This window comes from Loxodonta africana, chromosome 6 (assembly GCF_030014295.1).
Source record: "Loxodonta africana isolate mLoxAfr1 chromosome 6, mLoxAfr1.hap2, whole genome shotgun sequence".
In the NCBI taxonomy this organism is placed as follows: domain Eukaryota; kingdom Metazoa; phylum Chordata; class Mammalia; order Proboscidea; family Elephantidae; genus Loxodonta; species Loxodonta africana.
In genome coordinates, this window is record NC_087347.1 from 140,019,263 (window position 1) to 140,043,789 (window position 24,527).

Below are 24,527 nucleotides of genomic sequence, written 5' to 3' on the forward strand. Positions count from 1 at the left end.
GAACACCAAAAACACAAGGTATGAGCCCAAGAGACAGAAAGGGCCGCATAAATCAGAGACTACATCAGCCTGAGACCAGAAGAACTAGATGGTGCCCAGCTACAATCAATGACTGCCCTGACAGGGAATACAACAGAGAATCCCTGATGGAGCTGGAGAGCAGTGGGAAGTATACCTGAAATTCTCGTAAAAAGACCAGACTTAATGGTCTGACTGAGACTAGAAGGCCCCTGGAAGTCATCGTCCCCAGACCTTCTGTTAGCCCAACTCTTCAGACAGGGATTGGACTGGACTCTAAGATAGAAAATGATACTGGTGAGGAGCGAGCTTCTTGGCTCAAGTAGACACATGAGACTATATGGGTAGCTCCTGTCTGGAGGGGAGATGAGAAGGCAGAGGGGGACAGAAACTGTTCGAATGGACACAGGGAATACAGGGTGGAGAGAAGGAGTGTGCAACTAGGAGTATATAGCAAGGTGTATATAAGTTTTTGTATGAGAGACTGACTTGATTTGTAAACTTCCACTTAAAGTACAACAAATACGAAAAAAAAAAAAAATTTTTTTTTTAATATTAACCGGATAGGACAAGACTGACAAATTTGTGTAATTAAAATTAAAAAAATTTTGTCCAGGAACCATTCCCAAAGCCAACTCTTTAGATAGAAAATGACACTGGTGAAGAGTGAGCTCCTTGGATCAAGTAGACACATGAGACTATGTGGGCAGCTCCTGTCTGGAGGGGAGATGAGAAGGCAGGGCAGGGGCAGAAGCTGGCAGAATGGACACCAAAATAGAGAGTGGAGGGAAGGAGTGTGCTGTCTCATTAGAGGGAGAGCGACTATGAGTATATAGCAAGGTTTATGTAAGTTTTTGTATGAGACTGACTTAGTTTGTAAACTTTCACTTAAAGCACAATAAAATCTTTTTTTTAATTCTGTCCATCAAAGGGTCCCTTAAAGAGAATGACAAGACAAGCCACAAAGTACGAGAAGATACTTGTAGCACATACAGAATGGGAGAGCATGGGTGCATGTACATTTACATTAACGCAACATGTGAAAAAAATGAGGATAATGCACTTAAGAAAATTCCATTTTTCTTAACTTATTCAGGGCCTTTGACCATACTAGACTCTTTAGGAATGGCTTTGAACTGAAGTACAGATGGAGGGGCTCCTGAGTGTGCTGCTGTGGCAGATGTCTCTGTCTCCTTGTGTAGTGAGTGTGTACAAGCTGCATAGCTGGCTGTCATCCGTGGTGGCGGGAGAGCCAGCCAGAGTACTCTGTCAGCCAGGCTGCATGCTTGTGGAGAGTGCGTTTATTTATCCTCAGAAGATTCACCTCCTTCTCCACATCCCCCCTTCCACCCTTTCCAGTCTGTTCCCTTTGCAAGCTGGTCTCTCTCCTTCCAGCCATTCCTGATGGAGCTCTCGGCACGGCCATCCATGTGGAAGAGGCGGGGAGCGAGGAGGACCTGTATCAGGACATGTGGAGCTCCAGTCACCACTACAGCCACTCTGGCGGGGGTGGTGAACAACTGGCCATCAACGAGGTAGGGTCGGGGCTATGTGGGGCAGATAGAGGAGAGATTTGTGGCCTGCAGGTCTGGGCCTGGGTGACTTCAGCCCATTCATGTGGGCCAATATTTCCACATGCTCTGTTTCCAAACAGATGAATGGACCGGGCATGAACGTGGACAGTGTCAGCCAGTGGCCACCACTGTTGGGTGTGATGTCTGTTACAGGAGCCCTTCCCTCCTCTCACGAAGCCCAGCAGACACCACACAGCCCAACCTACCACACAGTAGTGCTGGTTTGTCTGGTGGCGGGTTTCTACCAAGTAACCCCCACAGCCATCCCTCCGGGCTGAGGAGTCCTGCATGGGACACAAGAGGGCATGGCTGCTCCAGCCACCTCAACCCAACCTTCCAGCAAGCCATCTAGGCAGGACTAGGGGCAAGGCAAGAGGAAAGTGACTCTTTTCCTATTGACACCAAGAGCTCAAAAGCATTGCTGTTGCTGTGACCACTGTGTGAGTGACCGGTTTTTGCACCTTCTGCATAAGCAGAAGTTGGTGAGACAATTCATGTATTCAAAATGGGCTCACATGCCAGCTCCCCTTCTGCGCTCTCCATAGAGAATCAAGGTTTGAGACCTTGACTCACTCATACTCCTATTTTCTCACCCTCTTCTTTTTTATTTAATTTGGAGCAGTCAGCATAACCACATGTCCATAACAACCACCTTATTTTCTCCTGGAAATGAGATGGTGGTATGTTTCTGTTTCATTAAAGCCAGAATCTGACAGTGGGTTGTGGAAGCACCCAGAGGTTCTTCTTCAGAAGGAGTCATTCATCAACAGTTCACCTCTGCCATCTCTGTGGATGAACAGGCTGGGCGCTTCTCAGAAGGCTGTAGGGGGCCCGGCGCCCCTCATTACCCTCAGGACAGAGTAATGGAGTCCATGGTAGACAGACTTTTCTTAGAGGCCTGGCTTTAGAAAATAATTCAAAATCATCATTAAGGAATACTTTATTCAAAATCCATGGTACACAGAGAAAAAGCATCCAAATAAGTTAGTTTTTCTAGTAAATACAACCTTTCCCTTTAAGTGCCACTTGTATGCCATTTTGTTTTATAGATATATAAAATTTTATTTCTTGTGCTGTTGTTGAGAATATACACAGCAAAACATACACCAATTCAGCTGTTTCTGTATGCGCCATTTGGTGACACTGATCACATTCTTCGAGCTGTGACACTGATCACATTCTTCGAGCTGTGCAATCATTCTCGCCCTCCTTTTCTGAGTTGTTCCTCTCTCACTAACATAAATTCGCTGCCCGCTAAGGTTCCTATCTAATTTTTCAAGTTGCTGTTATCGATTTGATCCCATATAGTCAAGACAGGCATGCTTTACTAGTTATTCAAGGCAGACATTCTTAACTAGTTAAGCTAAACTATTGTTTGGTTTTAAGAAGACTTCAGGGGATAATTTTGGTTTAATGTTTAAAGATTATCTCAGGGCAATAGTTCCAGGGATTCATCCAACCTTCATGACTCCAGGAAGCCTGGAGTCCATGAGAATTTGAAATTCTCTTCTGCATTTCCCCCTTTTTGATCAAGATTCTTCTGTGGAATCTTTGAGAGACTGACTTGGGCACCATCCAGTTCTTCTGGTCTCATGGCAAAGGAGGCAGTTTTTGATGGAGGCAATTAGACAGACATTCTATATCCTCCTCCTATTCCTGACTTTCCTTCTTCCTCTGTTGCTCCAGGTGAATAGACCAATTGTCCTGCCTTGGATGGCCACTTGCAAGCTTTTAAGACTCCATGCATTATGCATCAAACTAGGAGGTAGAGCAGAGGCACTAAACATGTTATCAGGCCAGTAACAGGGATGTTCCATGAAACCATCACACCAAATCTCCAAATCAAGAAACAAAATCCCATGAGGTTTTTGGTTATACATAATCAGCCTTAGCAGTTACTTTTTTTTTTTTTTTGTCGTTGTTGTAAATGTATCCATCACACAACTTTTGCCAATTCAACTTTTTACAGGTGTACAATTTATTGACACAGTTACAATAATCGGCTGTGTAATCCTACCCTTAATCAATGCAATATTTCCATCTGCCTTTTCCCCTCCCTCCTGCCCTGTGCTGAGTGAAATAAGTCAATCACAAAAGGACAAGTATTGTGTGATCTCACTTACGTAAAAAGACCAGAAAAAGCAAATGTATAGAGAACAAAGTTTATTGTATTCCATTTTGGATGGAAGATTTTGAAAAATCTTGTCTTGAAGCAAGGCCACAGATAATGGTTTGCTCTTTTTGAGGACTCAGACTGCTGTCCTCAGCTGAGCCTTATGGGGAGGCGGTGCAGGGAAGTGGGGGAACCAGCACGGGGGCCTCTAAACCTGGGAGGGGATTCTGTCTCCCACCAACCAGCCGTGGAGGTCTGAGCAGGTAGTGTCAGAGCACTGTTTCCTTAACTGTGATATGGAGAACTAACGGGACAGCCATGAAGTTGGAAGAGGACTGGCTAAAGTAATGAACGTAAGTAACCCAGTGCACAGTGATGTCTCAGTAAGTCCCCAACAGTGGGATGATAATGAAGAAGGAATGTTAAATAAAGCTTTTAGGGACTAATGACTTGTGTGGGTGCTATTTGATTGGTCATAGATGCTGCATTTTTGAGTTCTTCTGCCTGCCTTTTATAAACTATGCCTGACAGTGAAATTAAGGCCTGTTACATCTTGCTGCTGGTGATGAGGTACCTTTGGGGACCCTCAGGCCCTTCAGAATTTGTTTATTCTAAGACGTGTGGACTAGGAAAACCAATAGCCAGGACAAATGGGCTCTGGCAGGGAGTGCACCTTTATGAGGGAAATGAAGTTAATTTAGTACATAAATTTTGTAACCCCTGTTTTTGCTGATTAGAGAATTTTTTTCCTGTTTGGTTCAAAGGTTTTCATATTTGAGGTCACTGAATAAATGGGGTCTTGCTGCTATACCTTTTGTTTAGAGCACTCAGTGATTTCCATGTACTTGTCTTCCCCTGACAGACCATAGCATACCACTGGGAGGAAGGTGCACTCCATCCAGACAACAAAACCAGGTCCTGGCTGAGGGCGCCCTCTCCCAGTGATGCAGTGTGCCAGTGCAGCAGATAAGCTGGGCTCCTAGTGCTTAGCTCTCCCTCAGGAGACCAGCCAGCACATTGAGATGTTGCCAGCTCTCCACCCTGATGCGGAAAGTTCAGATGCTGTCCTGAAAGAGACAGTGGAGTATGCAGGGAAGGGCCCGGGTTTGGAGGCAGACATCCTGGGTCTGAGTCCACACTCTGCTGCCGCTTGGTACCTGTAGGACCTTTGGCAAGTCTTTGACTTCCGTGAGCCACGGTTTCTTCCTTGTAGGGTAGATGCGGCTGATGTGTGAGGCCTGGAAGTGCTTGGCATGCTTTGGTGTTTGCGAAATGCAGCACCTGTTAGGGTTTGTTGAAAGCACTACAATCAACTTGCCTTATAAGAATTTTGAAACAGAGTGTGACATCCATTTGAATCGCCTGTGCTTTACAGAAGCTCTTTGAAAAAGACATAAAAGGTGATTCTCCAGTGACAGCCTGATTAATTCTGTCTTCCAGGACAGCACAGTTCCACAGAGCATTTTATGACTTCTCTGGCATCCACTGCCATTCTCACTTGCTCATCCAGGTTTGTTAGGGCCTAACGAGTTGTATACCAGAATCTCTGGAGATTATAGAAGCAACAGACGTCAAAGAAAAGTTCTTATTAAGTAATATTTGGTCTGCTTGAAAGTAACGTATTCACTTGTACTTTCTAAAAATATGTGGGGGTCTTGTTCAAAATTGTGACACTTTCTTGTTTTGTTTTTACCTCAGAAGGAAAGACTACTTCTCAGTTTCCTAAGCAGAAGGGAAAACAAACTACCTGGTCTGAAAAGCAGTAGACACAGTGTAGTCCAGTGGAGCAGTTTTGTATTTTGGGCACATAAGGAGTGCATGTATTTGTGTGTGTGTGTGTGCGTGTGCGCTGTATGTGACGGTTATGGGTGTGATGTGTGTGTGTTGCATGCATGTAGTAAGTATTTACTGAGTACTTTGTGTCAGGTAGTGCCCTAGGAATACAACGGGGTGTAAGACACAGTCCCTGCTTCAGAGAGCTAACTGTAGGGAAGGCACACTGCACCAAACTGTTGAGCCAAGGTCTGGGGTCCCACACAAAGGCAGTGGATGGAACAATGCTTTACTCACACAGGGAAGGTCAGCTTTGCTAGGGAGCACTGGTCCTCCATGGCCATCAGGTCAGTGCCCAGAGCCAACACAGAACTGGCAGGGTCGGGCACACCCCTCTCAGGCTGCAGGTGAGGGACCTTGTTTCCTCCCCACCAGGAACAGATAATAAAAATGAGGTTGGCCAGGTGCCATATGGTAGCCACGCAGGAGCAGAACAAAGAAAGCTACTACGTACCCAGAACGGGGAGGGAGGCTCCCTGATAAGGAGAAGAAACAAAGAGAGAGGCTTAGTATCCACCTTTTGCTATCAGGACTCGAGTTTTCTGATTACGCACACCCGCTCTGGTCGCTGATCCGTTGGCCTGGCTCTGTGTGTCTGTCTGCGGGTCCCGCACGACCTCCCTCAGCCCTTCCGCGGACATCTGTGGTCTGGCCTACTCAGTGCAGAGACTGCTCTACTGCCTGCAGTTCCTGCAGACGCTACAGGAAGAAGCCAAGGGGAGAGCCCGGGAGCCCCCCAGCTACTCTCCTCTCGAGCCGCCTCCTTAAGCCCCCTCCTTCTCGCCCCTCCCTCACCCGCCCCTGCGGCCCAGCCTGCTGGTTGCTAGGGCCGCGGCGCCTGGAGACTGTCCCGCTTGGCAGACAGCCGGTGGCGTCCGAAGCCCGCAGCCTGCGCCGCCTCCCGGCGCCCCCACCACGGCGGGGGCAGGGCTCCGCTGAACGGCGGCGGCGGCTCCTCCTCTCGGGCCCTGAGGCCCTGCCGCCGCCCCGGCACTGCTCCAGGAAACCGAGCTCCGGGGCGGCCTCGGCGGCGGCGCCCTACGGCCTGCAGAGCATGGCTCGGATCCCGCAGCGCCACCGCAGCCCCCCACGGGGGAGCGCCCTGCGCGCCCTGTTGCAGTGCAACCTGACCCCCGGCGCCCAGCGCGTGGTGGTCTCTACCGTCCTGGCCCTCCTCATCTTCATCAATGTCGTGCTGATATTCCTGCTGGCCTTCCGTTGACCGCCTGCCGAGGAGGCGACGGGCTGGGGGTGAGTGGCACCGGGTTGGCACACACAAGAGTCAGCTCGTCACCATCCTCCGCCGCCGCCGCCGCTGCTGCTGCTGCAGTTGCCGCTGCCGGTCTTTTCTACCTAGTCCCATCTCACCGCCCCCCCAACCCCGTCTGCCCCCGCCTGGTCTCCCCCAGGCCCAGCCAGTGGTATGGCAGGTGGGGGGCAGATGCTCTCTGCCCCTAAACTGGCCTGGTCCGGTGGCCCTGCACTGGACGCATTGAAGGGAGGGCCTCTCTGTTTGCCCCTCACCGCACATCTTGTTAGGTGCCGCGTTGGAGCGTCCCCGCGGGGTGGCAGATGCGCACTGCAGGCAGTGCCGTTGGCACGAGGGCACAGGCTTGGTAAGGCCCCTTGTCTGTCCTCTGATGCGTGTGACTAACATGGCTGGCGTGTCTGCCTGATGGCTTTGGTGCGGGCGTGGCCGTGGCTGGCTGCGGTGGTCTGGAAACCGGCATTGTGGTGGGGCGTGTGTGGGGCCGGCATGCAAGTTCCCTGTGTTGTGGAAGATGCTCTTCCCTGCGCATAACTGCAGTTGCATTTTAGGTTTTGACTCGTGGTCCTGGTCAGCACCACTACACACACACAGGCAGAACCCACAGTGTACTCGGGCTGTGCAGGGCCTGCCTTCCGGGGAGATAGTATCCTGTGGGCATGTAACACAGAGCTGGACACGGAGCCAGTGGTCATCGGATGGCCATTTGGAGGCAGGCGTGGCCGGCTGTTGCGCTGTTGTTTCCAGGACTGCAAGGCTCCACTGGGCCCTGGCTTGCCTTAGTCTTGAGCTTGTCCCTTCACTGGGAACCACCCCCCTCCCCAACACCCCTGTGCTTCAGAGGCCAGGCAAAGCCCATGGCAGTCGTTGTGTGATCCTCAACTCCTCTGGCCCAGGTGCTGCTGAAGACAGAAGCCACACAGGGAAGGGCCTCTGCCCAGGAGCCTGTCCAGTGCTGGCTGTGATCGGCACCCTCATGGCTTCAGGACCAAGGCATTTCTGATGTCACATGAAGCATGACTCTGACCTCTTGGACTCATTTTGTCTTGGTGACACCGTAGAAGTCATGTGTGTGCCAGGGACAACATAGGGTGGACTATGGTCAGAAGCTGGTCTCAGGAAGGCACGGTGGACCTCAAGCCTGTGACCAGAGGTCCTTACATGGAACTCTTCTCTGTAGTGTCCAGGATTGGAGTGGCCCTAAGCACACCTGTGCACTCCGGGTGTGGGCAGCCTGCAGCTCACAGCTCTAGAGGAGAGAGGGTGGTGGTGTGCGGGCATGGCAAGTTCAGGCTGCCTGAGTCTGGACCAGAGCATACAGCCTGGAGACCATCCCAGTCCTGGATGGTATAAGTCTTGTCTCCTAACTTGTCTCGTGCTGCACCCTTCAATGCCACATAGCTCAGCAGCCCTCTTGAGATGAGAGAGGCAGACCCCAGACCTCACTCTTCTCCACAGCCCTGTGCAGGTGAGTCAGCACCTGTGAATGCAAGTCTGGTGGAACAGAGGGCTTTGTGAAGTTGCTCTTTACTCCCTGGGACTCCTTTGCGTGTGCATTGGTGCTTCCCAGGCTCACCTTCCAAAGTAGAACCTTCTGTACTCTCTCAGACAAGTTTGGCTGTGCCTGCAGCCCCCTTCCTTTTTGTTCTTGCTCTTGAATCTCCCCATGATCCTCACTAGTCTGAGCTCCTGTGTCAGAGATGCAGTGAGACAGAGTTTGCCTGCCTCTTGCACCCATTACAGTGCTACATTCATGCACCCATGCAGGCTTTAGCAGCCCAGACACCTGTTGGTAGAGAAGGGACGTGTTCTGACCTTAAAGGAAAGAAAGGGAGCAGTCATCAGGTAATAGCTTAACAGTGTTGCCTGGCACTGTTTTAAACTCTTGTTCTTGTTAGGTGCCGTCAAGTCAGTTCCAACTCATAGCGACCCAATATACAACAGAAGGAAACACTGTTCAGTCCTGCACCATCCCCACAATCACTATTATGCTTAAGCCCATTGTTGCAGCCACTATGTCAGCCTATCTGGTTCACGGTCTTCCTCTCTTTCACTGACCCTGTACCTTACCAAGCATGATGTCCTTCTCCAGGGACTGATCCCTCCTGATAAACCAAAACAAAAACCAAACCCAGTGCCGTCGAGTCAATTCCGACTCATAGCGACCCTATAGGACAGAGTAGAACTGCCCCATAGAGTTTCCAAGGAGTGCCTGGCAGATTTGAACTCCCGACCCTTTGGTTAGCAGCCGTAGCACTTAACCAGTACGCCACCAGGGTTTCCTCCCTCCTTCTGATAGTATGTCCAAAATATGTGAGGTGTAGTCTTGCCATCCTTGCTTCTAAGGAGCATTCTGGTCGTACTTCTTCCAAGACGGATTTGTTCATTCGTTCTTTCGGCAGTCCGTGGTATATTCAAGATTCTTCTCCAACACCACAATTCAAAGGCATCAATTCTTCAGTTTTCCTTATTCATTGTCATCCCACCTTTTGTATGCATATGAGGAGACTGAAAACACCATGGCTTGAGTCAGGCACACCTTAGTCTTCAAGATGACATTGTTGCTTTTCAGCACTTTAAAGAAGTCTTTTGCAGCACATTTGCCCAATGCAATGCGTCTTTTGATTTCTTGAGTGCTGCTTCCATGGCTGTCGACAGCGGATCCAAGTAAAAAGAAACCCTTGACAACTTCAGTATTTTCTCCATTTATCATGATGTTGCTTTGCTTATTGGTCCTGTTGTGAGGATTTTTAAGCTCTTAATACATATTAATTTAATACTCACAAATCCTTTGAGGTGAGTTTTATAATTAACCTCAATTGCAGATGAAGAAACTGAGGCATGGTGAGGGGAAGTAACTTGCCCCTAGCCCCACAGGGAGTGAGGGGCTGAGCCTTAGTCCAGGAACCTGCCCAGGCTGGCAGGGGACTGGGCCAGCTCCTCCCAGAAGAAGGGCTCTACCCACAGGACATAGCTCCTGGCCTTGCCTCTGACCCAGTGCCCTGCGTCTTCAAGCCCAGGAAGGCCCAGTGGGTGGAGGGAGGCTTCTATGAAGCAGCAGCAGAAGACCTGAGTACAATTAGATCTCTCTGGAAACAAACACACTCTGTAAATGGTAAGTGCTGCTGTACTTCCATCCCAGCCCTGTGTTTGGCACCGAACATGCATGATGATGGCATTTGGTCCTCCTACCAGCCATACAAAGCAGGCACCACCCCATTGAATAAGGCTGTGGCAGAGTGTGCTTAGCAAAGAAGGAAGCGTCAGCTCCGTGAAGACCAGGGCATGCTTCACAAGCAAAGTGATCCACCAGCTGATTTTAAAAAAATAAGTGGGTGCTTGTTGTTTTTGTTGTTGTTGTTAGGTGCCATCGAGTCGGTTCCGACTCACAGCGACCCTTTGCACGACAGAACGAAACACTGCCTGGTCCTGCGCCATCCTTAAAATTGTTGTTATGATTGAGCTCATTGTTGCAGCCACTGTGTCAATCCACCTCGTTGAGGGACTTCCTCTTTTCTGCTGACCCTGTACTCTGCCAAGCATGATGTCCTTCTCCAGGGACTGATCCCTCCAGACAACATGTCCAAAGTATGTAAGACGCAGTCTTGCCATCCTTGCCTCTAAGGAGCATTCTGGCCGCACATCTTCCAAGACAGATTTGTTCGTTCTTTTGGCAGTCCATGGTATATTCGATATTCTTCGCCAACACCACAATTCAAAGGCGTCAACTCTTCTGTCTTCCTTATTCATTGTCCAGCTTTCAAATGCATATGATGTGATTGAAAATGCCATGGCTTGGGTCAGGCGCACCTTAGTCTTCAGGGTGACATCTTTGCTCTTCAACACTTTGAAGAGGTCCTTTGCAGCAGATTTACCCAATGCAGTGCATCTTTTGATTTCTTGACTGCTGCTTCCGTGGCTGTTGATTTTGGACCCAAGTAAAATGAAATCCTTGACAACTTCAATCTTTTCTCCGTTTATCATGATGTTGCTCATTGGTCCAGTTGTGAGGATTTTTGTTTTCTTTATGTTCAGGTGTAATCCATACTGAAGACTGTGGTCTTTGATCTTCATTATTAAGTGCTTCAAGTCCTCTTCACTTTCAGCAAGCAAGGTTGTGTCATCTGCATAACACAGGTTGTTAATGAGTCTTCCTCCAATCCTGATGGCCCGTTCTTCTTCATATAGTCCAGCTTCTCGTATTATTTGTTCAGCATACAGATTGAATAGGTATGGTGAAAGAATACAACCCTAACGCACACCTTTCCTGACTTTAAATCAATCAGTATTCCCTTGTTCTGTCAGAACAACTGCCTCTTGATCTCTGTAAAGGTTCCTCATGAGCACAATTAAATGTTCTGGAATTCCCATTCTTCGCAGTGTGATCCATAATTTTTATGATCCACACAGTTGAATGCCTTTGCATAGTCAATAAAACACAGGTAAACATCCTTCTGGTATTCTCTGCTTTCAGCCAGGATCCATCTGACATCAGCAATGATATCCCTGGTTCCACATCCTCTTCTGAATTTCTGGCAGTTCCCTGTCGATATACTGCTGCAGCCATTTTTGAATGATCTTCAGCAAAATTTTGCTTGCATGTGATATTAATGATATTGTTCTATAATTTCCACTTTCGGTTGGATCACGTTTCTTGGGAATAGGCATAAATATGGATCTCTTCCAGTCAGTTGGCCAGGAAGCTGTCTTCCATGTTTCTTGGCATAGGCGAGTGAGCACCTCCAGCGCTGCATCTGTTTGTGGAAACATCTCAATTGATATTCCATCAATTCCTGGAGCCTTGTTTTTTGCCAATGCCTTCAGAGCAGCTTGGACTTCTTCCTTCAGTACCATCAGTTCCTGATCATATGCCACCTCTTGAAATGGTTGAATATCAACTAATTCTTTTTGGTATAATGACTCTGTGTATTCTTTCCCTCTTCTTTTGATGCTTCCTGCATCATTTAATATTTTCCCCATGGAATCCTTCACTATTGCAACTGGAGGCTTGAATTTTTTCTTCAGTTCTTTCAGCTTGAGAAACGCCGAGCGTGTTCTTTCCTTTTGGTTTTCCATCTCCAGCTCTTTGCACATGTCATTATAATACTTTACTTTGTCTTCTTGAGAGGCCCTTTGAAATCTTCTGTTCAGTTCTTTTACTTCATCAGTTCTTCCTTTTGCTTTAGCTGCTTGACGCTCAAGAGCAAGTTTCAGAGTCTCCTCTGACATCCATCTTGGTCTTTTCCTTCTTTCCTGTCTTTTCAGTGACCTCTTGCTTTCTTCATGGATGATGTCCTTGATGTCATTCCACAACTCGTCTGGTCTTTGGTCACTAGTGTTCAATTCGTCAAATCTATTCTTGAGATGGTCTCTAAATTCAGGTGGGATATACTCAAGGTCATATTTTGGCTCTCATGGACTTGCTCTGATTTTCTTCAGTATCAGCTTGAACTTGCATATGAGCAATTGATGGTCTGTTCCATAGTCGGCCCCTGGCCTTGTTCTGACTGATGATATTGAGCTTTTCCATCATCTCTTTCCACGGATGTAGTCAATTTGATTTCTGTGTGTTCCATCTGGCGAGGCCCATGTGTATAGTCGCCGTTTATGTTGGTGAAAGAAGGTATTTGCAATGAAGAAGTTGTTGGTCTTGCAAAATTCTATCATTCGATCTCCGGCATTGTTTTCTATCACCAAGGCCATATTTTCCAACTACTGGTCCTTCTTCTTTGTTCCCAACTTTTGCATTCCCATCGCCAGTAATTATCAATGCATCTTGATTGCATGTTTGATCAATTTCAGACTGCAGCAGCTGATAAAAATCTTCTATTTCTTCATCTTTGGCCCTAGTGGTTGGTGTGTAAATTTGAATAATAGTCGTATTAACTGGTGTTCCTTGTAGGCGTATGGATATTATCCCATCACTGACAGCGTTGTACTTCAGGATAGATCTTGAAACGTTCTTTTTGACGATGAACGCAACACCATTCCTCTTCGAGTTGTCATTCACAGCGTAGTAGACTAAATGATTGTCTGATTCAAAATGGCCAATACCAGTCCATTTCAGCTCACTAATGCCTAGGATATCAATGTTTATGTGTTCCATTTCATTTTTGACGATTTCCAATTTTCCTAGATTCATACTTCGTACATTCCAGGTTCCGATTATTAATGGATGTTTCCAGCTGTTTCTTCTCATTTTGAGTCGTGCCACATCAGGAAATGAAGGTCTGGAAAGCTTTACTCCATCCACGTCATTAAGGTCGACTCTACTTTGAGGAGGCAGCTCTTCCCCAGTCATCTTTTGAGTGCCTTCCAACCTGGGGGGCTCATCTTCCAGCACTATATCAGAAAGGTTTTCACTGGCTAATGCTTTTCAGAAGTAGACTGCTAGGTCCTTCTTCCTAGTCTGTCTTAGCCTGGAAGCTCAGCTGAAACCTGTCCTCCGTTGGTGACCCTGCTGGTATCTGAATACCGGTGGCATAGCTTCCAGCATCACAGCAACATACAAGCCCCCACGGTACAACAAACTGACAGACGTGGGGGCAGGGGGAGTGCTTGTTAGGCTTCGGTATTTGGGTTTTTTTTTCTTTTTTCTGAATGAGTGAAGGACTCGGGATTTTCAGTGTAGGCAGTAAGCCACACCGAGACCAGGGAACACTTAGGGAGGCTACTCTCCCAGCTTGCAGACCCCAGAAGAATGGTTGATACCATGAATATACCTCATCAGGACACCTCTCCTTTCTGGGATCTACACAGGGGCTTTGCAGCCCAGGTAGAGCAGATGCTGGCAGTTACTCAGGCCTGACGGGAGCCTGAGGCACAGAAGGTCAGAGGACTTGCTTGAGCTGTTTGTCTATTGAGGATCGCCTGCACTAGGGCATGGAGTAGCAAAGGTGACAAGCCCCCTTCCCCAAGGGCTCCCCGTGTGACGAGGCAGAACAGGAATAGCAGCTTGTTCATAACTCTCCAGGAACCCTGTCATTGTTAGTTGTCATGGACTCGTCACTAACAGTGACCCCACGTACAACAGAAGGAAATGTGGCCCCGGTCTGTGCCGTCCTCATGATTATCAGTATGTCGAAGTCCATTGTGCGTCCTCTGTGTATTTTGGGGGTCTTCCCATGTAAGGGGGATCATTTTCCAGCACTGTATTGGACAACATTCTGTTGTGATCCGTAGAGTTTTCATTTGAAATGTCAGTAGCATAGCTTCCAGCATCACAGCAACATGCAAGCCACCACAGTTCAACAAACTAACAGACAGGTGGTGGCACAGAACTCTAGTTTCTCTGTAAAGCTCTGTCTCTTTGCCCCACGCCTCAAGACCTTCTTCTCACAGCTCTATAAGAAACGAGATTCCCCCTTCTCTGCAACAACTGGCCAAATAAAGCAGGGGGAGCAGCAGGCCATTTCTGGGGGCACTCATTTGAGGAAGCCTAAGAGAGGGAGACTCTTGGCCTGGTAATATCAGGTGGAAGCCACCTGGGGGCGTGGGGCCGTGTGGGCTGCAACTACGTTACCCTCCAGCCTGGGTTTGGAAGGGCACCTCCTGCAGGAAGGGCAGCCTTCATGTTGTCCTGGGGCACATATGTGAGCACCTGGCGGGAGCTGGGCAGACAGGAGCCACCTCCTAGTTTAGCAGATTTTTCTCCTCTAGGAATGGAAGTGTAGCATCCTGACATGCCACAGAGGATTGGTCAGCAGGGAGGTTTGCTGGGCGTGCTTGTCAGGGCTGCATGTGCAGAGTCTCAGAACTCCCTTTTCTCCAGAAGCTGAACTGTAGAGCAGTTCAAACCTCTTTACCCAGGAAGTGAACTGTTTCATTTTCTTGGTAACTCTTGATAATTCACTCATCATTCAAAGCATGCAAATTTTCCCAGCTCTTCCCACACCTTTTTCCTGCCTTGGTCCTCCTCAGCCTGCCCAAAGAGTGTGGAGAGTGTCCACTGTGGGGAGTGTCCAGGACAGCTCCTCCCGTAGGTAGAGCCGCAACCACTGTCCCAGTGCACAGGGAAGATGAGAGCCAGAGCCCAGGCTTACACTTCCTGAGCCCACAGGAGCTTTTGGAGATTGACTGTGAGCTGGGTTTCTGACATTGTCTTTCTCCGTGACAGCTGGTGAGGGGAAACCCAATGCCTCTTGGCAGAAACCCCCTGTGACAGATGAACAGATCGACCTTTTCAAAAAGTGTGTTCCCATAAAATAGCACCCCAAATGCTTCAGGCAACACTGCAGACCCTCAGCCATGGGGACCTTCTAGTTATGCATAGCCCAGGCTGAGTGCTCAGTGTGCCACCTACTGTCCAGCATTTGCAAGTGACAGCCCTCTCTGTCCCTGCCTCTGTGCTTTTCTCGAGGCATGGGCTTACATTCACACTCATTCTTCACACCCTTCATACATGCCCAGACCGACACACGTTGCCATAATGCACACACTCAGCCGTAGTAACGGACAGGCCCTACCCTGAGGCACATGCCTGCCTGTCGTTACAGGGACTCTCTGCCCTGATGCACTCACTCACCTGTTGTTGTGGACATTTGCTGCCCTGGGGTACGCACCTGCCTGTCATTATGGCCACTCTGCCCTGAGGTACACAGTCGCCTATCGTTATAGACATGCTTTGTTCTGATGTGCACACCTGCCTGTCCTTAGGGACATGCTCTGTGCTGAGGTACACACTCACCTGTCATTACAGACACACTTTGTTCTGATGTGCACACCTGCCTGTCCTTATGGACATGCTCTGTGCTGAGGTATACACACCTATCGTTACAGACACGCTCTGTTGTGATATGCACACCTGCCTGTCCTTATGGACACGCTCTGTGCTGAGGTACACACTCACCTGTCGTTACAGACACGCTTTGTTGTGATATGCACACCTGCCTGTCCTTATGGGCATGCTCTGCTCTGCAGTACACACTCACCTGTTGTTACAGGCACACTTTATTCTGACACACACACCTGCCTGTCATTACAGACCCTGGGCACAGGGATGTTGACCTGCAGCCCATATTTTCATAGGCTTACCTACACTAACTTTGAGTACTCTGCTTCCCCCTTTCCCTTAAGCCACATACTTCAAGGCCTCAATTAGAAACCCTTCTGTGAGGAGAGTGCCTGACTCTGCCTGCCCCAGCCTCAGCACCTGCTCTCTGGGTGGTTCAGGATGGTCCACTCATGTGGCCCTTCTGAGTCCTATTGTTTCCATCCAGTCCAGGATCCTGGAGGCCAGGCTAACGCTGCAGAAGTGGACATGCTTGTAATATGTCTTTGTAGCTGGGGATGAGTTCTCTGGTCACCTGAGAAGGCTTGAAGCCCCTAGAGCTAACCCAAGCTCTGTGTCTGGGTCTCTGGATGGGCCTAGGAAGCCTATGAGCCCTAGAAATGGCCATCACCCAGTGAGTGAGCACGTGTGCATGTGCTTGTGGGTTTCTCTGAGAGGGGTGCCTCCACTGGGCCTGTCTGGGGAAGCCCAGACTTCTTATTTGGGAGCTAGAAAGGGCGTGGTGTTGCCTGTAGACTCTGCAGGACTCTGGCTGTGATAGCTAGAGCCCAGAGTTGGTCCCCTGCAGTGGGCACAAAGGAATTGCATCTCTTGTCCAGACCTGCCCACCCCTTCCTTCTTGCCCTGAGTCCAGGAAGCCATTCACTTGTTCATTAGGAAGAGCTGAACACACAGGACAGAAAAGCGAATGTCCACTCAGCAGAGTGGGGCTGATATCAGAGCTGCTGGAGGGAGGCGGCCCCATTTTGAGGGGCAGTAAGCAGCCCTCATGTATCGGCTGAAGTCGATGTATCAGAGAGGGCCCGCTCGGGAGAAGGAAGCCATGCCCACTATTGGAACAAAGAGATCAGAGGGTCAAGAGGATTCTGAAGCACCAGGCAGGTAGCACAGTACCTGCTTCTCCTAGAGCTGGGAGTGAAGGGAAGAGGTGGGACTATTAAAGCTTAGAATCCCCTATGGTCAATTGATTTTCAAAAAGAGAGCCAAATCCATTCACTGGAGAAAGAACAGTCTCTTCAACAAATTGTGCTGGCAAAACTGGATTTCCACATGCAAAAAAATGAAACAAGATCCAAACCTTATGCCATATACAAAAACTATTAAAATGTATCAAGGTCATAAATGTTAAATCTAAAACCATAAAGTTCTTGGCAGAAAATGTAAGAGCAAAGCTTTGGGACCTAATTTTCTTCAATGATAGATTATCAAACACAACAATGAATGCATGAGCATCAGAAAGCCAAAGAGATAACTGGGACCTCATAAAAGTTAAATACTTATGTTCATAAAAAGACTTTATCAAAAGAGTAAAAAGACACCCTACAGACTGGGAAAAAATCTTTGGGAACCGATAAGGGTCTAATATCTAGAATACAGAGAAAAGTTCTACAACTTAACACTAAAGAGATAAATAACACGATTAAAAACTAGGCAAAGAACATGATCAGACATGTCACCAAAGAGGATTTTTAAATGGCCAATAGACACATTAAAAGATGCTCAAGGAAGGTCATTAGCCATCAGAAAATGCAAATCAAAATCAAAATGAGATACCACTTCACTCCCACTAGGTTGGCTAAGATTAAAAAAAAAGTCAGAAAATAACAAGTGCTGGAGTGGATGTGGAGAAATGGGAACGCTCATCCATTCATTGATGGTAGAAATGCAAAATGGTACAGCCTTTGTAGAAAACAGTCTGGCAGTTCCTCAAAAAAACTGCCAGAGTCCTGCAGAGTCTACAGGTAACACCACGCCCTTTCTAGCTCCCAAATAAGAAGTCTGGGCTTCCCCAGACAGGCCCAGTGGAGGCACCCCTCTCAGAGAAACCCACAAGCACATGCACACATGCTCACTCACTGGGTGATGGCCATTTCTAGGGCTCACGGGCTTCCTAGGCCCATCCAGAGACCCAGACACAGAGCTTGGGTTAGCTCTAGGGGCTTTAAGCCTTCTCAGGAGACGAGAGAACTCATCCCCAGCTACAAAGACATATTACAAGCATGTCCACTTCTGCAGCATTAGCCTGGCCTCCAGAATCCTGGACTGGATGGAAACAACAGGACTCAGAAGGGCCACATGAGTGGACCATCCTGAACCACCCAGAGAGCAGGTGCTGAGACTGGAGCAGGCAGAGTCTGGCATTCTCCTCACAGAAGGGTTTCTAAGAGGAGATAGGGGGCCAAGATGACTGACTAGGCACAAGCTACTACAGATCCCTCATGCAACAAAGACTCAGAAAAACAAGTGAATCGATCACATACATGACAATCTACGAACCCTGACCATCAAACACAGATCTAAAGAATTGACCTGAGTTACAGGTGAGCGAAAACCTGTGTCCTGAACCAGCGACCGCTTCTGGAACCCACGACCACCCCAAAGCCTTGAGCCCTGGCGGTTCCCTGGTGCCGAGTGGCGGGGCTGATTGCGGCTTGCTGAGGTAGGGCAGGCACGGGACACAGCCCTAGCCCCTAGCCCCCGGAGTAACCTCCATAGAGACTCAGCCAGCGCAAGCAGGCGGCACAATGATGGGGTGAACGAGAGAATGAACAACCACGGGGAAGCAGCGACCGTTTTCGGAGCCTGAGCCAGCGTCCCAGTCAGAAAACCTTGGTGCCGGGCTTTGGACTGGGCGCAGGGGAGCTGAGCATGGCCTCCTGAGACAGCGCAAACACGGGATGCAGCCCTAGCCCCCAGAAGTGTCTCGGGGGAAGCCCAGCCAGTGCACGCAGGCAGCGCAGCGACGAGGCTGACAGGAGGAGAAGACACCGGGAGGCAGCGACTGGTTTTGGAGCCTGGAGTGCGGCGTCCCAGACGGAGAACCCTGGCGCTAGGCTTTGGACTGGGAGCAGAGGAACTAACCGTGGCGTCTGAGACAATGCAAGCATGGGACGCGGGCCTGACCCTCGGGGGCAATCTCTACCCAGCCAGCGCACACAGTCAACGTGCCCCTCGGGAATCTCAGATGAAACAGTCATCCCAAGCAAGATAAGTAACTTTGTCTATATTTCGGGGTGCTACTCTCTCCTATCTATCTGATCCCTCCCCTCCCCTTCCCAGGCGGCTTCATTAATATCGGAATTTCCTGGGCCAGACAGTGAAGTGCTCTGCAGTTTTCTTTTTTCTTTGCTTGTTTGTTTTGTCTTTTCCTAATCCATTCTCCTGGCTTGAGCAAAGCAGCTGCAAAAAACCCAGGGACCAAGAATCCTTCCCTGACTTCCCAAAATTGGACTAAAAATACAGAACAGCTCCAGTCAAGCATTTGAGATCCTCTTGGGCTTTCATCCCTACAGGGAACAAGGTGGCTATTATAATGCAAAGGCAATTCTGATAGGGATCTGACTGTAATTGTTTTAGCTGATTACCGGGAAGACAAGTTTCCCAGGTCTGATATCTCTACCTATTCAACAGAGCCCTCACGGACCCACAAGGGGGAACTGAGGGCTGAAGCTCCACCCAAACCACCTAACCTCCTGCCATAGAGGTCTGAGGATAGTGACATCTACCAATCTGTAGAGGTACATGCATTGGGTGCCTAAGGTACAGCTGCAGAGCCCACCCACCAAAGTGCTTTAGGAATAGAGACACACCTACCTCACTGGCACTTGGCGGAAGCCTGTCAGCATCCTGCCCCCTTGGAGTGTGACCCCCTGCTGCTACTAGAATCTGGTGCACACAACTATAAACACTACTCCTCTAAGCAAATAGGTGACAGTCTACCCCACACACTTGCTGACCCAAAATCAGATTCTACTCAAGAATAGTGAATGGACTCTTAGGCTTATATTTCTGGTAACGGCCCACACCAGCTGGTAAGAGGACATAAGTGATTCAAAGCCTACAACAATCAAGACACAGTAATCTAGTAGCCCATCTACATACGTTGAAAGAAAACAAAACAAGATAAGTCTCAGTGAGCAAATATAAAATAAACCATTACAATATATTACAGATGGCTCGGAGACAACAATCGATATCAAACCACATAAAGAAGCAGACCATGATTGCTTCTACAACTCCCCAAATTAAAGAATCAAAATCTTTCCCAAAGGAAGATACAATCCTGGAATTGCCAGATGCAGAATATAAAAAACTAATTTACAGAATGCTTCAAGACATCAGGGATGACCTCATAAAGGAAATAAGGCAATCTACAGAAAAAGCCAAGGAACACACTGACAAAGCAGTTGAAGAAATCAAAAAGATTATTCAAGAACATAGTGCAAAAATTAATAAGCTACAAGAATTCATAGAGAGACAGCATTCAGAAATGCAAAAGATTAACAGTAAAATTACAGAATTAGACAACTCAGTGGGAAGTCAGAGGAGCAGAATCGAGGAATCGGAATGCAGAGTGGGGGAGTGGGAGGATAAAGTAATTGACACCAATATAGCTGAAGAAAAATCAGATAAAAGAATTAAAAAAAATGAAGAAACCCTAAGAATCATGTGGGACTCTATCAAGAAGAATAACTTGCGTCTGATTGGTGTTCCAGAAGAAGGAGGGATAACAGAAAATACAGAGAGAATAGTTGAAGATCTGTTGGCAGAAAACTTCCCTAACATCATGAAAGACGAAAGGATAGCTATCCAAGATGCTCATCGAACCCAATATAAGATTGATCCAAAAAGAAAATCACCAAGACATATTATCATCAAACTTGCCAAAACCAAAGATAAAGAGAAAATTTTAAAAGCAGCCAGGGAGAAAAGAAAGCTCTCCTACAAATGAGAATCAATAAGAATAAGTTCAGACTACTCAGCAGAAACCATGCAGGCAAGAAGGCAATGGGATGACATATATAGAGCACTGAAGGAGAAAAACTGCCAGCCACGGATCATTTATCCACCAAAACTCTCTCTCAAATATGAAGGTGAAATTAAAACATTTACAGATAAACACAAGCTTAGAGAATCTGCAAAAACCAAACCAAAGATACAAGAAATACTAAAGGAAATTCTTTGGTCAGAAAATCATTAACATCAGATAACAACACAATACCAGGTCACAGAACAGAACATCCTGATATCAATTCAAATAAGGAAATCACAAAAACAAATTAAGATTAATTTCAAAAAGAAAAAAAATGCTCGAAACAGGGAATCATTGAAGTCATTATGTAAAAGATCACAATAATCAAAAAGAGGGACTAAATACAGGAGGCACAGAACTGCCATATGGAGAGGAAAACAAGGCGATATAGGACGATACAAGTTACGTTTTTTACTTAGAAAAATAGGGGCAAATATTAAGGTAACCACAAAGAGGTCTAACAATTCCATAACTCAAAATAAAAACCAAGAAAAACATAACGACTCAGCAAATATACATTCGACTACTATGAAAAAGAGGAACACACAATTTACAAAGAAAAACATCTCAGCATAAAAAAGTGGAAAAATGAAATCGTCAACAACACACACAAAAAGGCATCAAAATGACAGCACTAAACACATTCTTATCTGTAATTACACTAAATGTAAATGCACTAGATGCACCAATAAAGAGACAGAGAGTCTCAGACTGGATAAAGAAACACGATCCGTCTGTATGCAGCCTACAAGAGACACATCTTAGACTTAGAGACACAAACTAAAACTCAAAGATGGAAAAAAATATATCAAGCAAACAACAAGCAAAAAAGAGCAGAAGTAGCAATATTAATCTCTGACAAAATAGACTTCAAAGTTAAATCCACCACAAAGGATAAAGAAGGACACTACATAATGATTAAAGGGACAATTGACCAGGAAGATATAACCACATTAAATATTTACACACCCAATGACAGGGCTGCAAGATACATAAAACAAACTTTAACAGAACTGAAAAGTGAGATAGACACCTCCACAATTATGGTAGGAGACTTCAACACACCACTTTCGGAGAAGGACAGGACTTCCAGTAAGAAGCTCAATAGAGACATGAAAGACCTAATTGCTACAATCAACCAACTTGACCTCAAAGACCTATACAGAACACTCCACCCAACAGCTGCAAAGTATACTTTTTTCTAGTGCACATGGAACATTCTCTAGACTAGATCACATCTTAGGTCATAAAACAAACCTTTGCGAATCCAAAACATCGAAATATTACAAAGCATCTTCTCAGACCACAAGGCCATAAAAGTGGAAATCAATAACAGAAAAATCAGGGAAAAGAAATCAAATACTTAGAAACGGAACAATACCCTCCTGAAAAAAGACTGGGTTATAGAAGACATTAAGGAGGGAATAAAGAAATTCATAGAATGCAACGAAAATGAAAACACTTCCTATCAAAACCTCTGGGACACAGCAAAAGCAATGCTCAGAGGTCAATTTATATCGATAAATGCACACATACAAAAAGAAGAAAGAGCCCAAATCAGAGAACTGTCCCTACAACTTGAAAAAATAGAAAGTGAGCAACAAAAGAATCCATCAGGCACCAGAAGAAAATAATAAAAATTAGAGCTGAACTAAATGAAATAGAGAACAGAAAAACAATTGAAAGAATTAACAAAGCCAAAAGGTTGTTCTTTGAAAAAATTAAGAAAATTCATAAACCATTGGCCAGAATGACTAAAGAAATACAGGAAAGGAAACAAATAACCTGAATAAGAAACGAGATGGGCCACATCACAACAGACCCAACTGAAATTAAAAGAATCATATCAGATTATTATGAAAAATTGTACTCTAAGAAATTTGCAAACCTAGAAGAAATGGTTGAATTCCTATAAAAACACTACCTACCTAAACTAACACAATCAGAAGTAGAACAACTAAATACACCCATAACAACAAAAGAGATTGATAAGGTAATCAAAAAACTCCCAACAAAAAAAAGCCCTGGCCCGGACGGCTTCACTGCAGAGTTCTCCCAAACTTACAGAGAAGAGTTAACACCACTGCTACTAAAGGTATTTCAAAGCATAGAAAATGATGGAATACTACCTAACTCATTCTGTGAAGCCACCATATCTGTGAAACCAAAAGCAGGTAAAGACATTACAAAAAAAGAAAATTACAGACCTATATCCCTCATGAACATAGATGCAAAAATCCTCAACAAAATTCTAGCCAATAGAATTCAACAACATATCAAAAAAATAATCCACCACGATCAAGTGGGATTTATACCAGGTATGCAAGGTGGGTTTAATATTAGAAAAACCATTAATGTAATCCACCATATAAATAAAACAGAAGACAAAAACCACATGATCTTATCAATTGATGCAGAAAAGGCATTCGACAAAGTCCAACACCCATTCATGATAAAAACACTCAGCAAAATAGGAACTGAAGGAAAATTCCTCAGCATAATAAAGGGCACTATACAAAGCCAAAAAAAATTTTTTTTCTTTTAATACAAAGCCAACAGCCAACATCATTCTAAATGGAGAGAGCCTGAAAGCATTTCCCTTGAGAATGGGAACCAGACAAGGATGCCCTTTATCACTGCTCTTATTCAACATTGTGCTAGAGGTCCTAGCCAGAGCAATTAGGCTAGACAAAGAAATGAAGGGCATCCGGATTGGCAAGGAAGGACTAAAATTATCTCTATTTGCAGATGACATGATCTTATACACAGAAAACCCTAAGGAATCCTCCAGAAAACTACTGAAACTAATAGAAGAGTTTGGCAGAGTCTCAGGTTACAAGATAAACATACAAAAATCACTTGGATTCCTCTACATCAACAAAAAGAACATCGAAGAGGAAATCACCAAATCAACACCATTCACAGTAGCCCCCAAGAAGATAAAATACTTAGGAATAAATCTTACCAAAGATGTAAAAGACCTATACAAAGAAAACTACAAAGTACTAGTGCAAGAAAACTAAAAAGGACCTACTTAAGTGGAAAAATATACCTTGCTCATGGATAGTAAAAATGTCTATTTTACCAAAAGCCATCTATACATACAATGCACTTCCGATCCAAATTCCAATGACATTTTTTAATGTGATGGAGAAACAAATCACCAACTTCATATGGAAGGGAAAGAAGCCCCGGATAAGTAAAGCATTACTGAAAAAGAAGAAGAAAGTGGGAGGCGTCACTCTACCTGATTTTAGAACATATTATACAGCCACAGTAGTCAAAACAGCCTGGTACTGGTACAACAACAGGCACATAGACCAATGGAACAGAATTGAGAACCCAGATATAAATCCATCCACGTATGAGCAGCTGATATTTGACAAAGGCCCAGTGTCAGTTAATTGGGGAAAAGATACTCTTTTTAACAAATGGTGCTGGCATAACTGGATATCCATTTGCAAAAAAATGAAACAGGACCCATATCTCACACCATGCACAAAAACTAACTCCAAGTGGATCAAAGACCTAAAGACTAAAACGATAAAGATCATGGAAGAAATAATAGGGACAATGTAGGAGCCCTAATACAACGCATAACTGGGAGCTCCTAAAAATCAAACACCTATGCTCATCTAACGACTTCACCAAAAGAGTAAAAAGACCACCTACAGATTGGGAAAAATTTTCAGCTATGACATCTCCGACCAGCGCCTGATCTCTAAAATCTATATGATTCTGTTAAAACTCAACCACAAAAAGACAAACAACCCAATCAAAAAGTGGGCAAAGGATATGAACACACACTTCACTAAAGAAGATATTCAGGCTTTTTTTTTTTCAAGAGACACATGAGAAAATGCTCTCGATCATTAGCCATTAGAGAAATGCAAATTAAA

General features: G+C 46.1%; 1 protein-coding gene across 5 annotated transcripts in view; it reads left to right on the plus strand.

The window, feature by feature from the left end:
• The first annotated feature begins 1,399 nt into the window (after nt 1-1,399).
• The window catches only part of ARHGEF4 (Rho guanine nucleotide exchange factor 4), a 37,762-nt gene continuing 14,634 nt past the window's right edge, over nt 1,400-24,527 (plus strand). For 2 of the 5 annotated variants that reach the window (XM_023556098.2, XM_064287371.1), the window contains exon 1: nt 6,586-6,789. Coding sequence is in view for 3 of the 5 variants with exons in the window: in XM_064287370.1 (XP_064143440.1) it covers nt 1,488-1,553 (66 nt within the window). In the remaining 2 variants the exon portion in view is untranslated. Of the gene's footprint in view, nt 1,554-6,585; nt 6,790-24,527 lie in introns of those variants that run through there. The other 3 variants (XM_064287370.1, XM_064287369.1, XM_023556100.2) reach the window with 3 other exon arrangements.